Raw genomic sequence first — 18954 nt, forward strand, 5'->3', positions numbered from 1 at the left:
CGGACGTGGAGGCGACGTATGCACGACGATGAGAGGCATGCCGCGCCCACGACCGTCTGACTCGACGCCGTGCCCTGGGACATTGTGTGGTGTGGCATCGGCGAACGCACACGCTGTACGCCTCCAAACTTCCGTAATTGAGCCCGCTGCCCACCGGCACAAGAGCCTTTGTATTTTATTTGGCGATCTACACGGCGGTTTGTTCACACGACAAAGACCATATCTCAATTATTAATCAAATCAGATTTTTACTTAACGTCCTGAGGGCCGCGAAAAAACAAAAAGAAGTTCAGTACGGGCTTGCTGGGGTCCACGGCTCCAACGCAAGCGAGAAGGGACTGGAATAGCCCTTCAATGTATAAAACCTTCAAGACCAGGCGCGATGGATTCCACAATTCACTTAAACGCGTAAGGGGTAAAATTTATATAAACACTGAAATTTGTTTTCAGACATTTGTATGAGTAGTCTCTAGATTGAAAAATAAATTCGACAAGTTTATGGGCCCAAGCGACATCGAAGATATTTTTAAAAAGGCCCATAAACGACACGGACATTTCGCGTCTGCGCCTTTTTAGGCATAAACATAAAGCAATCCGGCTAGTTTTCTGTTTTGATCGATGCAAGTTATCGAGGATAACGATCAACCCATTTACCCTTTTAAGGATGAAATTTCATAAAATCTAAAAGAAAAATTCGCACACATTTACACCGCAATTTTCTGACGCGAGAACCACTTCCGATAACTTCACCGGCATTCGAGATATATGGGTTATTTATGGAAACATGTTCAATCATTTTGCTCATAAAGTATTGAAAGTTAAAAAAATTGATGAAATTGGGTATTAAGTTCGAAGCGATAGCTTCACGGGCGTTGGAGATATTTGGGAATGGTAAAAACACCTTCCAGTCAAATGCTATTTCTTTAACGTTGTCAGGAGTAATATTTACAGATATTCTGGAATTTACTTTCGGGCATCTATAATCAAAAATCAATACATTATTTTAACGGCGTAGGAGGCACAAACGCGTGTAAGTCAGATTTTATTAATTTTACCCCACTAAGGGCGATATTTCTAAAAACTCTGAAATTTGTTTTTAGATATTTGTATACTTTGATATCTGCATGCACGAACTACACGGCAAACTTGCGCACCTAGAATGTAGTGGCAGGATAGTTTTGACGCACCTTTCCGCCAAGTGTTATGGGTTTAAACTCGGTAAAAGTGAAATGTACAAAAATCTTGAAACTTGTTTTTAGGAATTGGTATCAGTAATTCTAGACAAAAAATATATCTGATTGCTCTACGCAATACGAAGAAATTGCAAATTTGTGAAAACTCTCTCAATCAGTGGTTACTTTTAACTGAGAAATTTTTACGAATTTTGAAATTGTTTCTAGATGTTTGCACGAAATTCCGCTTCGACGCAAAAATTCCGCGATAACTTTAAGAACTAAGAAATATTGCGTGATCAGCAAAAAAAAAAAATAATAATCAAACAATTACTGAACCATAATGCGATTATACAACGCTGGCTTTCCCTCGCAACATCTGCCTCGCCCGTATTCATTCATTCATTCATTCATCCATCCATTCATTCATTCATTCATTCAGTTACCCTCAGGGCCCAAAGAGCGTTACAGATTGGGGGGGGGGGGGGGTTACATGGCTGTGCTACCGAAGAAGAAAAGCAGCAGCACAAATACAAGATGTAAATAACAACAAAAACAGTAACGTTCACAACAATAGGTTGCTTACAGCAGATCGAAAAGCGGTCTCATCTGTTATGACAGCAACAGACGGAGGAAGGCAGTTCCAACTAACGCAAGTACTGGGGATAAACGACTCGCGGAAATGCTTTTTATGCCAGAATAGGACGTTACTGGTGATCAATTCGTGCTGAAATTTAAGAAAACGAAGACAGTAACTGCTGCTTTAGAATAGAATTTTTGTGATATATGCAGTGAAAGAGACACAACCGAAATAATTTCCTCCGGTGCTAGAGCAGGGGTAAAGAAGGCCTAATCTCATGGCTGTAACACTGAATGTGCGGTGATCGTTATAAAGAATGAAGCGCGACGCACTATTTTGGACTGCTTCTATTTCCGAAATGAGTGATTCTTGACCTGGATCCCACACAGAAGCCGTATACTCTAATTTTGAACGAACTATACATTTACAAAGAAGAACTAGGGAACTAGGGAACTAGGGAAAATGGAACTAGGGAAAATGGAACTAGGAGCCATATAAATAGATTGCGACGGAGGCATCCCAACATACGGCTAGCGGTATTAACAACATAATCGATGTGAAGTTTCCATGACAGGTTAGATGTAAAGTGCACGCCAAGGTATTTATAAGAATACGGATGTTGTTAAGTAGTTGGGTGCTGCAGAGTTAGTTGGAGAAACGCGCATGCATTCACATTTATTAGTATTAACATTCATCTTCTACGACTTGCCCCATTCGGTAACTTGACTAATATTGGACTGAAGAGTGTTAATGCCCAATGTACTACTAGTTATTTCCCGATAAATTAGACAACGGCGGTGTACTGATGAGCGAATGTTAGTCGGTTAGTCATAGCTGCAGATAATAAAGTTAGGGCCCCACCACAAAGCCTTGGCGAACACCCAAGCAAAGGAAAGATAGAGCCTCAAATTATACAATTGCCTTAAATTACAGATAATTATAGTTACCCTAAATTATAATACAACCGCCAACGCAGTAATAATTTCAATCGCTCGTAACTATGTTTTGCTAGCTTCACCCCAACGTCAGTGTACTTCCTGTGGAGCCCACTTTAAAGGCGAGCCTCGTGATGGTCTGGAGACCGTACTTAGCGCAATGGAAATCACGAACAGCCGCTATTTTCCCTATAGCAACGAACGCAGTAAAACATGTTTAACCTTCTTAAGTGTTAATTTCCCTTAGGGCTCAAACATCGAAAAAGAAAGAGTTGAGAGCCTCCCCATCCTGGAAGGAAATTTCAACCCAGCGGTTTAGATTGGGTGATGATTCATTCATTCATTCATTCATTCATTCATTCATTCATTCATTCATTCGTTCATTCGTTCGTTCATTCATTCATTCATTCAGTCAGTCAGTCAGTCAGTCAGTCAGTCAGTCAGTCAGTCAGTCAGTCAGTCAGTCAGCAACCCCTGCCCCCCCCCTTCTCCCTCCCAACACACACACGCACTTGTCTGCATTAGTATCACGGAGCAGGAATAAGGCAGGAGGCGAAACTAGGCTTCCTAGCGTGGCCAGATAATGTCACAAGCGCTCGTCATACGTTAAGCTAGCGTCATCTGCCGCGGGTGGAGAAACTGCGCGGCCACCGCAATCGGCATTTCACTGCTCAGCCACGGAATAAGTGCGGCCGCTATCACTTTGTCCATCAGGTGCCGCTACCCTCTCCTTCACCGTCGCAGCTACGAAGCTTTGCAGTCCGCCTTGGTTTTCGTTGTGACATTATCTGGTCGCTTGTCGTAATGGTCCGTTTCGCCTCCTATATATTCTTGCTCCGTGATTAGTATATATAATGTAGATCCCTCAGGTTGCGTACTATCGGCGTCAAATGAAACGCGAACACCACGAAAATATGAACCTGAACACACAAATAGCGCGACTTCTTTCCATGCAAGCCAAAATAAAGCATGGCTTAGTTACAAAAACAAAGTTGGGAAATGTGGATTTACAAATACCCCAAGAGCATGCCGTTATATGAACTCCACGAACAGTATTTTTCAAGTTTGCACGTTCTGGTTTATATTTGCGTGTTCGCGTTTCATTTAACACCGATAGTACCTCGAAAATTCTAGTTTCTTTGAACTATATGCTTAACATACAAGACGATCCCGGTGCAATGCCTCCGCGTCATCCAGCCCCATGGCAGACTACAAGCCGTAGATGGTTTGCGTGTGCCTGTATGCGACTACGGCCTCCGATCAAGTGATTTGACCCCCGCTGCTTCAGCGGCTACCGATAGCCTAACGACAGAAGCGGGCCGCACTATCCAGCATTTTTTATTCTTTGAATAAATCTACCACTTGTTATTCAGATTTCAATCTGTACTGGGTGATATCGCCACCACCCACACACACTTTGTGCGTGCAATAAGTGATCATACACAAATTATGCGGCCACTTGACTCCTTGATTATCAATACCCCACTTTCAGTTGTCGATGAATTCACTCCAGACGTACACAAGCAGCTGGTCAGCCCACTTGATGAAACTGAAATAAATGGTGCAGCCTAATTTAACGTCGGATAAGAACAATGTTTTTTTATGTAAAACTGCTTGCACTGAGAAGTCCCCCGCAAGGCCGTGCTATCTTCCTTTGGAGTAGTGCGATCGCATGGGGGGGGGGGGAGGATTGGAATTCCACCTACTGGGAACACTAAGCTCTCTCTCTCTCTCTCTCTCTCTCTCTCTCTCTCTCTCTCTCTCTCTCTCTCTCTCTCTCTCTCTCTCTCTCTCTCTCTCTCTCTCTCTCTCTCTCTCTCTCTCATTGTTATGTTGTCTCAGACTAATATTATTGTGCATTGGTCTTAGGAGGTATACAGTGTTGCCAGGTCAACCAGCTCTCTGCTTTGTGGCCGTTAAAAATTTTATGATAGTGGTCAAGGTCGCGGGAGCGCTGTCAAGCTGCAACATGCAGATTTTCTTCGTATCCTTCTTCCCTAGGTATTTTATGAAATTTATTGATTGTTTTATATCGGCTCTACACCGATTTGCTAAGATGTAGTGATTCTGCCCCCCCCCCCCCCCCCCTATCTCTCTCTCAATCCCTAAACCTGATCTGCACTATAGTTTGATCTCCAATATCGTGTTCAAACTCAGCAACTCACTAGACGTAGTTATTTGGGAAATTATGGCCTTGCAGCACAACGCTTTCTTCTCACCTCATCGGCATTGGTAAGCCGCGGCGTCTTTGCACGTAACTCCGGAAGGCGGGGGAGTTGAGGGATGGAGACGAGTTCGGTGTGGGCGGTACACAAACCGGCGGCGGCTCCCACTGGGAAGCGGTTACCTCGCTTGCGCAATGCGTGGGGGGCCTTCACGGTGGTGTGCAAGCTTAAGCCAACAAGCCAACAGGCCGCGTTGGATCTGTCCTAAATACGGTATTTATTATGCACCGCCGCTTCATTCACTGCGTGCTGCGAGTTTTCGAATTTGCCACTTTTTTGACCCATACAGCTTCTAAGTGAAAGTTTTGAAGAAACTGCTCTTACGCTGATGTATGTATGGCAAGCCCTGTTTGTATGTAGGTCATGTCTCCGGTAAGCAGAGCGCCCCTCCCCCCACTTTCCGAGCAAGGATGCCTGCAGCGGCACTGTCTCAAATAGGTCAGAGAAAGCGTATAACCGGATGTCTGATTGCGATGCACCTAGGAACGCAGCAGAAACGCGGGATAAAGGACAACAGATTCGACCCCTGTATATACCGAGAGCGGCCCTGGGAAAGCAGCGAAAGCACTTGCGGCTCGCATGCCTTCCTCTTGCACAGGGGCGCATACAAGCTTGACTTAATAACTGGGACGTATGGAAAATGAAGCGTTTTATTTTAATAAAATTAGTTTGTCTTTTATGTACCTTTCTCTGCATTTGTCTCGGCGATGAACAACGCGTTGCCTTGAAACTTATCACGTAAGAGCAAGAAAATGTTCCCACAGGCTCCGCCAATCCGGTTTCCGCAATTTGTTGCATCCAAATTTGACGTCCGATGACCTCGGGTAGCAAGCAAGCACCACGATTTTAATTTAGATGCTTGCCATTTTTATAACAGCCCAAGAAACCCAACAGCCATGCCCCGTGTTGTGACTCCTCTTTCTAATCTCTAACTATATATATATATATATATATATATATATATATATATATATATTATAGACGGTTCGACCATCCGTTGTTGGTACTGCGCAGTCAATGCCATTATTCAAGTTTTTTTCTTTGACGTACCGACAACTTCGTACCCCTCAGCAGTTTTCCCTACAGACCAATCAAAATATTATCAACGCTCTCTAAGTGAATGCGCACCCACGTAGCAATAGTATGTTGCTGCTGGTAGCGCAAGCAGTGTGCAGGGCTAACCAAACAAAATATCATTCTCTGAAGCTCCCAAGCGACATGCAATGACTTTGTCCTTCCCTCGATGCTACTTTATAGGAACAATTAGGTTTCAAGAGTGCTCCACCCCGCAACGGCGAAGGCAGACAACCGAAGTGTGCAAATGTTTTTCATTTCATACTTTGTTTAAAAAGTTCGCCCACCTGGAAAGTGTAAATACTTGAAAAGTCTCATCCACAGCCATCGCTTAGTGGCTAAGCCATTTGCTGCTGACCACAAGGATGTGGGGGTCCGATCGCCGTCCACCGCGACCGCTTTTTTGATGTAGACGGAAAACGAGAACCTCCACGAGTTGAGATTTCAAGGCAAGTTGAACTTCCAGAAGCGGGTTAAATTACTGCCGCTTTACAACATAAGCTGCGCTTCAGAGCAAAGGTGAAGCGTCGGAGCATCAAACGCGGCAATGTTTTTAAAAAGTGTGTTTACACGAAAAGACACCTCATGTTGTTTAAATTTGCACGCGCAAAATGAGCAAAATGGAATAAGCAAAGCACCAAAAAATTGATATTTCTGTATACACATCCTTTCCTTTGTCGGACCTTTCACAACCAAACGTGTCACCGATGCAAAGGAAACGAGTGACGTGGTTCCTGCAGAATAATCGTCAGTTTTTCAGGACGGTAAAGCGGACAAGTTCGCGTTTCTTAACAGATACAAATATTAATAGATATAGCAGGGTACACTGTTAGCGTATGGTGCGCACTTATTCTTTTTTCAAGAAACTGCATCCCTCGACCTTTCAAGCACGTATTTCGTCTTGGTGTACTGCTGAGGACGAGGTCATGGGTTCGATTCCCGGCCGCGACGGCTTCTTTTCTGATGGAGGCAAAAAGCAAAAACGCCCGTGTGTACGAGATTTCGGCGCACATTAAAGATCGATCCCCAGGTGGTCAAAATTAATCCAGAGCCCTCCACTACGGCGCGCCTCATCGCCTGCGTTGCGTCGGCGCGTTAAACCCTACAATCAAACAAATCAATTTCGTCTTGGAAGGAAAAACAGCCCTAAATCAGAAAACACATGCAAGAAAGACAGGCCGATCCCACACTGTCCCATTCGTCCAGCGCTCGTCTTGTGCTTATTCTGCATTTGTTCTGCATCTTAGATTAGTTTTCGGGGAGCAATTTTGCTGACTGCCCAACTCCCTACTCTACTTCTACTGCTACTCGTTCAGGAGGGGTGTACTGCTGTCGACGAACTAAATAGCGTCTCCCCAAAAAAGCTCCATCTCGTGCTTCTCTCGTCAAGCTAGTCTTTCAGTTTGTAATGGCGTAAGTTTTATAATATGCCGCAATTTAGCGGGCGGAACGATTGTCGGGGGTCAGACGGAACGATCATTATATATATATATATATATATATATATATATATATATATATATATATATATATATATATATATATAATATATATATATATATATATATATATATATATATATATATATATATATATATATATATATATATATATATATATATATATATATATATATATATATATATATATATATATATATATATATATAAGACAGAAATAAGAAGTGGCAGTCAAGAAGACCTCGGAAAGCAAAAGGAAGGATCTAGTAGCTCAAGATAAAGAATTTGGAAAATAAGAAAGTGGATCCGAACCCACCACCTCCAGAATACCGGTCTGGTGCGATAACCACTACGCTACCGGCCGTGGGTTCGGTCGTGGGTTCGGATCCCACCTGGCGGGCATTTTTTCTCTACTTTCTTATTTTCCAAATTCTTTATCTTGAGCTACTACATCCTCCCCTTTGCTTTCCGAGGTCTTCTTGACTGCCACCTCATTTCCTATTGTGATTCGCTATATATTTTAACCAGAGTGCCCGCGCGAGTTTAAAACATTCGTAGTGGCAATTGCTCGAATTTAGACGCTTCTTTAGCCAAACAACGGAGACGGATTATGCAGCCGCGCGTTGTATGATCCTGGCACAACGCTGTTGCAGCAGCAACCTCCTTTCCCCCTCCCTACTTCGAACACAAATACTTGCTGCGAATTGGGCTCAAGGAGATATGTTTCACTTTTTCCTGGGAGGGAGGAGGGCTACGACGTACGAGTACTTAATGATACAGGGCTGCAGCCTCTTCCTCTCAACCGGCTGATGCTGTGTAACTTTCATCGACAGCCCACGGCAAGAGGTCATCCGAATCATCACCCAAAGTGGGCTAAAATCGGCGTTGGTTACGGGCGTAACGCAAGCTTGAGCTGCAGGCCGTAAAGACGGGCTGCGGCTAACCCGTTGTCGTTGGTAGGAATCCCAGCGCGTGCGCGCGCGTATGTGCGCCTGTTGGCAGCTTTTAATGGATACGGGACAGGTAACCGTACACGAATTAGGTTAATGGCGATTCCGGATGCGGGACCAATTACGGCCTGTCAGCACCGCGGTCTATTTGCGAACGGCTGGCGTAGGCCTGAAGGCCGATGACCTCGCGTTTTGCCTTTTCCTAATGAAGACGGCGCCTCGCTCTCCCTTTTCTTAAACCCCGGAGCCATAGGTTCGTTCTTGAAGCGATCAACAAGGCAGCACTGCCTGCGGGCGGATTTCATCGAGGAAGTTCTGTCCATGTGTGTGTGGCAATCGCACGCGCGCGATCAGGTTATGACAGATCACCGTCATAAATTTTGTCCGCGCTTTGTTTCCTCTGCATTCTACCGCATTCGAACGGATTCCGAGTGTCGAACCCCGGCTAAGTGCGCGAGCACTGTGATAACACACGTCGAAGACGTTTTTTTCTTGGGAACGCCCGTTCACCTGATTGCATGACAACCTTTACGGCAACTTGATAAGACTTTTCAGCTACAACACGTATATTTTATATTACCTCGGTTTTGTCATAAACCGGGTAACTTGCCACAAAAACTCAAGAGAATTTTTTTCAACTGTGCTTGTAGTTCACCTTTTTTTTATGTTGCTCGCCTTAAAAAACCAGACGTTTACAAGTGACAGTAACAAAGCCGATTACATACAAACGAATTTTTACACTAACACAGCTACATCCATGCGACCAGAGGTCCGTTCTGCAGAATATGTTGTCATTGTACCCCAACTGACATACATTGCCCACGTTGCTCGTACTTGTCAGCTCTATGCCATGCATGCGCGTTAACTCAAAACTTCGAAAAGCACTGCTGCTTTCGTGGGAAATATCTGGCGCGCATACTAGCGAGCGTCCGTGCTTCGGCCGGCGCTCCGTACCGGCGTTGAATGAAGGCACCACCGTGATTTAATTCACCATCCACCCGGCTCGTTCTACGTGATTTGTGATGAAGCATATCCACAGTGGAAACTCAGGCTTTAAATTTTTGATCCGACTCAGTCTTCATGCGCGCACATAGGCGTGATAGTTCTCCGATGGCTGCTAGACACCACTACTGATGCTCCTCGCGTTAACATCATATAGTCACGCTATTGCAGCTTCTTGAAGAACCCGATTTTGTTCGCCCTTGTTGTGCCTTCCACATAACTTTACATGCGCGCTTTGTGAATCGACTTGTGTCATACACGTTACGTCTTGCGGATTTTCAGGGAAAACGGAGAAATCCGTTCGACATCCAATTCGGTAATCAAATTTGGCGCGTAGCTCAAATGACGCTCGACATTCACTTGCGAGCCAGTTGCGTCTCAAACAACTCAACACCCCGCCTTTTTGCCCAGGACAAACCAGCCTTGTTTTCACCCAGCGAATCTACGCGCGGCGGAGAGGGTGTACACCGACTCCAGAATACAATGACGGCATTCAGCATACGCGCTGCGGCCGAGGTGCACGGGGCGGAAAACCGGCTCTTTCATCGCCGCCGCGCGCGCTTATCGTGCGTGAAATGGGGGCAACGAAAATAAATAATATGCAGGCGTGGCGTGCCCGCCGGAACGCGCCATCTCGGCTGGAGTGAATTCAGGAATTCCGGGATATTTGCGAGGCGCGCCGATTGCGGTCTATTGTGGGTGCTCCTGCAGCCGACGACGAGCGCCGAAGGTCCCGAAGAGGGGCGCGACCGATTCGGGGCTGATCGGGATAGCGGCACCGATTAGAGCGCGCATTCGATGAGCGATGAAATGCATATCCTATGGCCGGACTCACTAGCGCGCATCGTAAGTAGCGTGTTTTTTTTGTTTGTTTGTTTGTTTTAAACCCCTCCGTTTTATTGTCGAGATGTTTGAATATTGAAGCATTTCCATGTTAAAATGTCCTCTTTCTTGATTGATTGATTGATTCTAGTGTTTAACGCGCCGACGCAACGCAGGCGATGAGGCGCGCCGTAGTGGAGGGCTCCGGATTAATTTCGACCACCTGGGGATCTTTATCGTGCGCCGAAATCTCGAACACACGGGCGTCCTCTTTCTTGAAACGCACCCTTGGTTAAAGAGGGGGATCGTACCGATGGTAGAGGAAATAAATTATAAATGCATAGATGCAGTCAAGATTACGTTATCTCTACTCATTGGTTAAGCACAGCGCGTCAGACGGGGCGCAATGCGAAGAAAAAAAGAAAACAAGATGGGAGCTGGAAAGGAACACCACCAGATTCCAGACTCGCCGGACTTGGAAGAAAGAAATGTGGAACACGGCAAACAGCCCATTGAGGGAGGAGCAACGAGTTGAAGTAATGTGTCTAGCTGAGCAAGCTGGTATTCCCTTTTTGTTTTGCTCGCGTCTTGCAGAGTAAATAACCACGTTACAGCTGAACGTGTCGCTTATTCAGCTGAATATGACTGACAGCAGGGCTTTCTCACTGCGTAAGAAAGTACTGAGCTACGTTTGAACGAAGCTATAGTCACAAAAATAAATATACAATTTGCTTGGGATGGTAATAAGAGAACAGAATTCAGGGGAAGAGGAAACTCGGCTGATGCAAGATTTGGAGGATTGGAAATCATTGCGAGAGGAATTCGTCCTGCAGCGAACATACGCACGCTTATTATGATTATCGTTATGATGATGATGATGATGACTGTGATGACGATGACAATGGAAATGAGTATGATCGCCATTAACAAAATAACATTAACAACAACAGTGACCATGATGGCGAAGGCGGGAATGATACTCGGGCGGACGGGACGTAGTGCACGAGAAAGCGCACGGCGTATACCGGTGTTTCAGCCCTGCCCAAACGCCGGTTTTAGCGTCCTATGTTAGCCCGCAGAGAGAGGCACGGTTACGGCGCTTCCAGTTCACTGTGGTACGCGTGGACTTATCAGTCTATCTGCTAAATAATTATCCTTATGAGAGGCAAGTGGAGTCTGAAAGATGGCGCAGGACCACGCTGCAGAAATATAGTCAAGTCGCACGAACTTGCAGCTTCTAGGAACCTCACTAGTGCTGCGTGAAGCCCGCGCACTCTGAACTTCAGGGATGCATTATAGAATGAACCATAGAAAAGATTTTTTGAGAACGAACCGTTGGCGACTCCGCTACATCGTGCATACATCACAGCCACCGTTATTGCTCTAGCAAATTATGTACACTAATTCTAGCTATTGGTAGAAAACAAAACGCGAAATGCGTGTTCTACGTGGTGGCGAGCACCGTCACCACCACCTACCTGTGATCCCGAGTGGGTGTCGGAGGCGGCATGCTGCTTCCAGCTGCTGAAGACCGTCTGCTTTCCCTTGACGAACGCCGGCGCCGCGCGGTCCACGCTGGTGCGCTCGGGGCAGCGCTCGAAGAGCAGCACGCGTTCGGCCACCGAGCCCTTGGTGAGGAACGGCCGTACGGGCACGTGCATGTGCGTGCGCTCGGTGGGCGACAGCGAGCGCTCGCGTATGTGCTGCTTCTGCGACGACGTGAGCCGCGGGTGCGGAATGCTGGGCGGCGAGCTCGCCTCCAGGAACAGCGCCTCGGGAGAGTTGAGTCGCCGCGGCGATGTGGAGAGCGGCGAATCCAGGTCCGCGACGCCCAGTTCGTGGCCCGCGCTTCCCGGGATCGCGACCGGCGCGCTGCTCCTGCCTCCGCTGCCGACGACGATGTTGGGCCAGAGCTGTTCCGAGGACGGAGTGGGGGAGGTCAACGACTCCCACCGGCTCTTGGCATCATGCACGACGTGACCGTTCTTGCAGGGCTTCTGCTTGAAGAGTAGTTCCTCGAACTGCTTGGGCTCGGGGAGACCCTGGAAGCGGGACTTGGCGTAGTCCACGGCCGAAGACGTCGTCGTCGTCGAGTACCTGTTGCTGCTCACGGGTTTCACGGCGATCACGGGCCTGGACGTCGTCGAAGCCGACGGGGATGGCTGTGATGACTTCAGGCTTTGCTTGGTCGCCTCATCGCGGTCTGAGAGTGCAGCTGGCTGACTAGAAGCTTTGGTGGGAAGCTCTTTGGCGCTGCTCGTGAAATTGGAGATACGAGCCAGCTCTTTCTCGTTGTCTTTCGCGTTGGGAGCTTTGGGCGACGGCGAATCCTTGAGAGCGACATTATCGACAGGCGACGTGGTGGTGACTTTGGCGGTCGGCGCGGAAGGAACGTAAGTAGTACTGAACGTCGGCGATGGCGCCGAGGGCTTAGGAGTACCCGTGACTAGAGACACCTTGCTGGGCGGAGACACTTTGAACACGTGTCTTTGTCCAGGAGGCGTCGGGGAGCGTGATTTCTCGGCTTTGTCGCTTTCCGTCGATGCATCCGAAGACGGACTGTGTTCGTGGCCATCGACAGTGAGGGCGGACCGCGTTTTAGGCGATGGTTTGACGCTTTTCTTGCTGAGTGCTGCGTCATCTGAGTGCGAGTTGTACGTCGGGGTTGATTTTGGCGTTTTTATACTTGGGGCATCTCTCGCCGCTGACTGCGTTTCCTGGGCTTTTGTTACTGATGGCTTTCCGCTAGCGGTAGCATCTTTCTTAGCAGTCATTTTCGTTTCGGAAGGCCCCGTGACTGTTCCGACCTTCTTCGTCGCTGCTTCCCCACCGCCAGCTCTGTCGCTACCCACCTTGATTTCCGAACAACTGCCTTTCACCCTCTTCTTACTGACGTCGTCCGTGAGGGGAGACGTTTTTGTCTCTTGCTTACTGGCGTACGACTGCACAATGTTCGAAGAACCCGCTCCGCTTGAAGATTGGCTGGAAGCCAGCCTCTTCGTGCCTGAGGACGAAGTCATGGCGGCTGTCTTAGACTTCCTCGCGGCTGATCTCACTTTATCTTGCGCAACAAACGAGTTGACCAAGGCTTCGAGCTTGCCCTCGAGGTCGACGGCCAGGAGCTCCACGGGGTCGAGTCCGTCGATGCTCAAGTCGGACGCAGCCGACGCCGCCGACTGAGGCCTGGGAGGCTGCGGCGCCATAGTGGTGGCGGACGAGGCGGACCTCCCCACCGAGAAAGACGGCAATTTGAGCAGCGGCGAGCAAAAACCGTGATGAACCGCCTTGCAGTCGTGCGCCGATATGAACTGCGGGTCTGGGCAACAGGGCTCGTGTTCCACCGCGTGCACCGAGCGGCTTCGAGACAGGTCTACCAGGGCACTGTGGTACAGGGTCACTCTCGTCACCACGTATTTGCAGCACGCATAATTAAGCATAATCCTCCAACTTGTGAAGATCCGCGTTTATTTGCTGTAGTTTAAACCATCACGGAGCCCCGCAGTGGTGGCCGCGGAGCACGCCGGCGAAGGGCATGAGACATGCGGACAGCCCCGCGTCGAGTCGTGCGTAACAGCTTTCACTTTCGCAGGCGCTGACGCCGCGGGGCGGTGCGACTTCATGGGAGTTTGCCGCGAGCCGGAATAACTGCACTTGACACAGAAGAAACAAACAGCGGGCAAGCAGAGGAGAGAGGAGTCAGTCGCGAAAGCGCACCACTTTAAAAGAAGCAGGAAACACGGCACGACGAGGGTCGTCTGCCGCTTTGACACCGCGCTTCTCTCTTCCTCGCGCTTCTTGAAAGGAAGGAACGAGGGACACGAATAGAGGAGGCCAGCTGAGGCGACGCTGCTGTACACGGTGTTATTCCAGGCCCGTTGTCCGAGGTACACCAATCCACAGGCAGGCCGAAGATTGCACAAAAATAACGATGAAGAAAAAAAAAAGAAACGTGGACACACCGACGGACACGCACAAAACAAAACAAAACAAAAAGAAACTTAGCAGGGACGCGTTGACAGTATGAAGCGTCGGTGCAAGATGACTTGGCGTAAAAAAAATTAACTAAAATTACGAATTAGTCTTCGCGGTCACAGGTGGCCTTTGGGGAGGAGCACACGCCCACAAACCCCGAAGGTGTGTATTCCAGGGGCAATTCTGACGGGGCGCTGCGACGCAGTCGACACTGAGAGGCACGTCGGTTGCACACTTTCCCGACTCACTCACGCACTTCACACGGTTCACGAGTCTCAAAAGAAACTCCGCACGGATGTTCGGCGAGCCCTAGGCGACACCGAGCGAGGGCTGCTCCGGTTCAGTGAAATTCAGCCTCGGCACTGGAGTCACACGAGTCACATCGACGGCACCGCGAGGAGTGGGCAGCGGCCACTCCGCGAGGGAGGCTCAAGATGCGCACACGGCTGGATGGAAGAGGTTCGCACGCTCGCTCGTTGCGGCGACCGGCGCTGCGAGCGAGCAGATGACGACGACGGGATGATGCTGGCGAAACCGTCTTCCTCGCTCCGCCTAAAAAAAGCTCCGGCTGCGCCTGCGGGGTTGTCCTCCCGGGGCGGCGGCGACGGCGAGGAACCGCGGGCGAAGAAGGGACTCCCAGCAGCAGCAGCAGCAGCGCCTCGGGCAGCCGTGCGGCGAAGCGGCGGTACAGCAGCCGCGCAGCTACCGCTGGCTGCGGCCGCGCCGCGTGCTCCTGCTGCCGCCGCTGCTGCTATAAGTGTCGCCGAGTCCTTATAAGGGTCCCCTCGTTTGGCCCAACTGCAGCCTGCCCCTGGGGCTCGGTCGGCGGAACGCCAGCTGACGAGGCCCCGGCTTCTCCGCGAAGGACTCCGACTTCCCCGGGGTGGTGTTGTCTCTCGGGTGGCACCAATCAGCCGCACCGCTCGCTTCGCACCGGCGCCGTTATCGCCGCGAGATTCGTCCTTCCAGGGGAGCAGTACGACGCGGGACGAGGGTGCAGCGCCCAGAGGCGCCCTAGTCGTCGCTGGACGCCGGCGCAGCCGCATGTGGACGACGCCACGCGAGGGTGTGCGCGTGCTGCTGCCGGAGCGTCGGTGGCGTCGGCCTCGGACGCGCTGGTGCCGCGGAAGTGGGAAACGGCCTACTCCTCTTTGACGCCGGCAGCAGCCGAACGAGAGCGGCGGTGGGGGCGGGGCCCGTATATCAAATTGCCAGGGCACGCGCGCTGTGGGGAGGCCCGCGTCTGTCGGTGCGTGCGTGTTCGGCCCGGCGGTGCTTTCTTCCTTTCTCCTTGCTCGGTTCACTCACTGGCGCCGAGGCGTCAGAAAGCCGTTTTGTCGGCCGCTCGCGCGAACGAAGGCGCCGCGGCCAGGTGTCAGACGAGTCTGCGGGAGAAAGGGGGCGGCGGCGCGTTGCGCTTGGCGGCAGCGTTTGCGGCGTTATAGCGCCGGCCGGATTGTTCGAGAGGCGCCGCGGTAACGCCGGATGGTCCGCCCGGAAGGCACGCGACAGGGACACGAACCCCGAAAGCGAGGGCAAAAGCCGTGAGCGGCAATGTTGGCGCCTTGAAGGTTAGCCCGCCTGACGTTGCGCCCCTAGCTCATCGGAATGGGCGTGTGTGGCACCAGAACTCTCAGATAACGGTGCACCGGAATGCGAGGCACGAGCCAGCTTAGTCAGTGTTTGACAAATTTCGTGTAAGCTGTAGCCCGATGGCAACAATGTGGCATACATCGGTTAGCCTTTAGTTGCTGCAGAACTTTGTGCCAGAAGCGGATCCGGTCGTTTGAGTATCCGTGTGCAAAATCGGCTCATCAAAGCTATATCTAATGTCTTCAAGGGAAGTTAGTACCTAGCTTAGTACGAGGAGTGCCTTCAGACATAACTAGTACCGTCAACAAAGGCTTGTTTAGGGGCTGGTTTGTATAGTCTAGAATTCTATATAAGCGTCCGCTGCATACTTGGACGAGGGACAGGGACAGAGGAAAAAGACAAACCATGCGATGATGCGCGAACTAGCAACTGGTTTATTGAAAGTTTGATCGTCATTTATAAGCATGCGATGGTGAGCATGCATTCGTTTTGAAATGGATGCTCACGAAGATATGTTTAATCACTTCTAAGATGAAAGCACGCTCACCATCGCGTGCCCATAAATGGCGATCAAGCTTTCAATAAACCAGCTGCTCGTTCGTGCAGCATCGCATGGTTTGTCTTTTCCCACTGTCCCTCGTCCTAGTACGCGGCACACGCTAATATTGATTTCTAGTGCAGTCAGAATACGTATAAAGAAGGGCCGGTTTGTTGTGAGAGCTTCGCAAGAGGGACGTGAGGAGCGATCGCTTTTGCAGCCCCATCCAAACTGTACTCATCCGAGCTTCACCCATGACCTTTTAAATATGTATGCCACAAATTCCTCACAGCAGTGCACCTTATAGATGGAGTATGTCGCCGCAGCTGTGTTATAGCATCACAGTCGACCGCTCAGATATAAATTTCTCCCGCTTAGCCGGTAAGGCTTGTCAAAAACGTAATTAGACAATTTGTACCAATCAGTTTTAAAATTATTTCTAGTCTGATGGGAAGCTACTTACCTGCCAGTTCTTCGTGTGATCAGCTTAATAAGGCTGTATACAGTCGACTGACGAAACGTAGCGTATTCTTCGCAGGATCAATTCTCAAAGGATTTTTATTTTTTGAATACACAAATGCAGTTGCGAATTTATTTTTAGGCCAGCTTTCGTCGCGCAGGCAGGGGACATCTACAATTTCGCTTCGCGAAGAGATTTCGAAGCAGTCAAGGTACAAACGGCAATGCTTAAGGGGGGCTCACGTGATCACATTCCTGTGGGACCCACAAATTCATGACAAATGGGCTTAAAAGCATCGTGTAGCAATACAATTTTTTTTTTTACGGACACATGATAATGTTCCTAACGGCACTGTTTGCTTCTTTTGGAAATATATCAATTCTTTACTGAAATAAAAAGTAAACAAGAAACACACTTTGGATTATCTAGTTTACACTAGATGGCGCTAGCTGTCTAGCAATATCCACATGAAGGGAATATTGGGCTTCCCGAAGCCCTAGGATATAAGGGTAGCAGAGACGAAGTTAACTTCAAGGCTGTCGAGGGGACGAAAAGAAGATTAGAATGCTGGTGGACGAAAAGCAGAGAGGGGAATATTGCCTAGGACAGTTACCACCTGTAACAGGGAAAAGAAAGTATTTTGTGCCTAATAAGCTTGTTGTGCCTGCCCTAAGCAGCGCTAGTATTAAACCAAGAGTATAAAACATGTGTATATTAGTCCTTTTTGGTAAGATGACATGTCATCACCCCGCTACAAAGGGGGAACCAATAGCGATCATCAATCATCATCAGCGAGAGTTTTTTTTTTTTTTTCAGTAGAGAAGTGACATATTTATAAAATAAGCAAACTAGGCCGCTTGGAGCATCTTCGCGGATCTGCAATATTATTCGCATCGGTGCCCGATGGTTTTTAAGCCCGTGGGTGATGAAGTAGTCCGTCCCATAGGAATGTTAACAGAAGCGTTCCTGTGTTTGCAAATAAATAGAAGTTGCCATTAGATGCAAATATAGTGAATGCATGAATTCCAATCAATTCTTCTACGTCACAGTTCGTGAACGGTAACCTAAGCAATCGACACGCACACGTACATTTCTACGGTTCCAAATGGTATGTCATCGTCTGTTGCGAATAATAAGAAAGGCGCCCGTTTGACTAAAAAGGGCGACTGCCCGCTATATTAGGTGCTGAGTATACCTAGGACCGCACAATGTCCGTCCGCGTCCGTGCGCATAGCATTTACAATCGCAAAAAGTCACACAGGCACCGGCAGGATTCGAGCCCGTGACTGGTAGACAAGACAGAGTTAGTGTCAGATGTCTTACCCATTGGGCTACCACCATGACTTTCTTTTTTTCTTTAATGCATGGACTTAGTACCCGAGAGTCAAACGTCTTACCCCATCGCCTGTAATGGTGCGGAGTACCTTAGGACCTACCAATGTCCGTCCGCGTCCATCCGTGCACACACCACCATCAAGAGAAAATCAAGCGAAATTCGATTTGAGCCGTGAGTTGCAGTTTCATTTAGGGAATAATCAAAGTGCAATTCACGGTTAAAATCGAATGATGGTCGCGGCGCAAATCGGATGTCACTCGGGGCGCAACTTGGACGTCATTTAGAGTCCCCGTACTCCGCACTCTCGCCATCATCCACGGGGTGGAGATGCTGCCATTTTTATACTCTAATGCGTTGGCGTACGCCTTTACTATTGTCTGCTGGAATAATAATCGATTAATAAACGTAAGGTAAGTAAATAAGCTGCTTCAGCGAATATTCATTTTCGGAAAACAGTCTAATTACTTCCCCTGTGCTTCCCGGATAGTTCTAGACTGCTGGCTTGTATGTATGTGTGTGTGTATGTATGTATGTATGTATGTATGTATGTATGTATGTATGTATGTATGTATGTATGTATGTATGTATGTATGTATGTATGTATGTATGTATGTATGTATATGCATGCATGCATGTATGTATGTATGTATGTATGTATGTATGTATGTATGTCGACCACTCTCGACATACCGTAGACCCTCGAGTCACGGCGCGGGGGTTAAAAAGAAGGTCCCCTTCACTTCGAGCAGTCAGAGTGGCGCTGGCTACCACACCCAAGTGCAGGAAACAAAAATAACTTAACACAAATACCCGAGAAAATGGTGGGGAAACAGCC

At 48.7% G+C, this 18954-nt stretch overlaps 1 protein-coding gene across 1 annotated transcript in view; it reads right to left on the bottom strand.

Moving 5' to 3' along the window:
• The window catches only part of LOC144169881 (uncharacterized), a 109711-nt gene extending 94357 nt beyond the window's left edge, over nt 1-15354 (bottom strand). Inside the window, exon 1 of the mRNA XM_077699289.1 lies at nt 11699-15354. Within this exon, the coding sequence (XP_077555415.1) occupies nt 11699-13657 (1959 nt within the window). The 5' untranslated portion in view covers nt 13658-15354. The remainder of the gene's footprint in view (nt 1-11698) is intronic.
• Nucleotides 15355-18954: the final 3600 nt, after the last annotated feature.

Source organism: Haemaphysalis longicornis, unplaced genomic scaffold (assembly GCF_048455015.1).
Source record: "Haemaphysalis longicornis isolate Haplotype H1 unplaced genomic scaffold, Haemaphysalis longicornis Haplotype H1 scaffold_2, whole genome shotgun sequence".
NCBI classification, from domain to species: Eukaryota; Metazoa; Arthropoda; class Arachnida; order Ixodida; family Ixodidae; genus Haemaphysalis; species Haemaphysalis longicornis.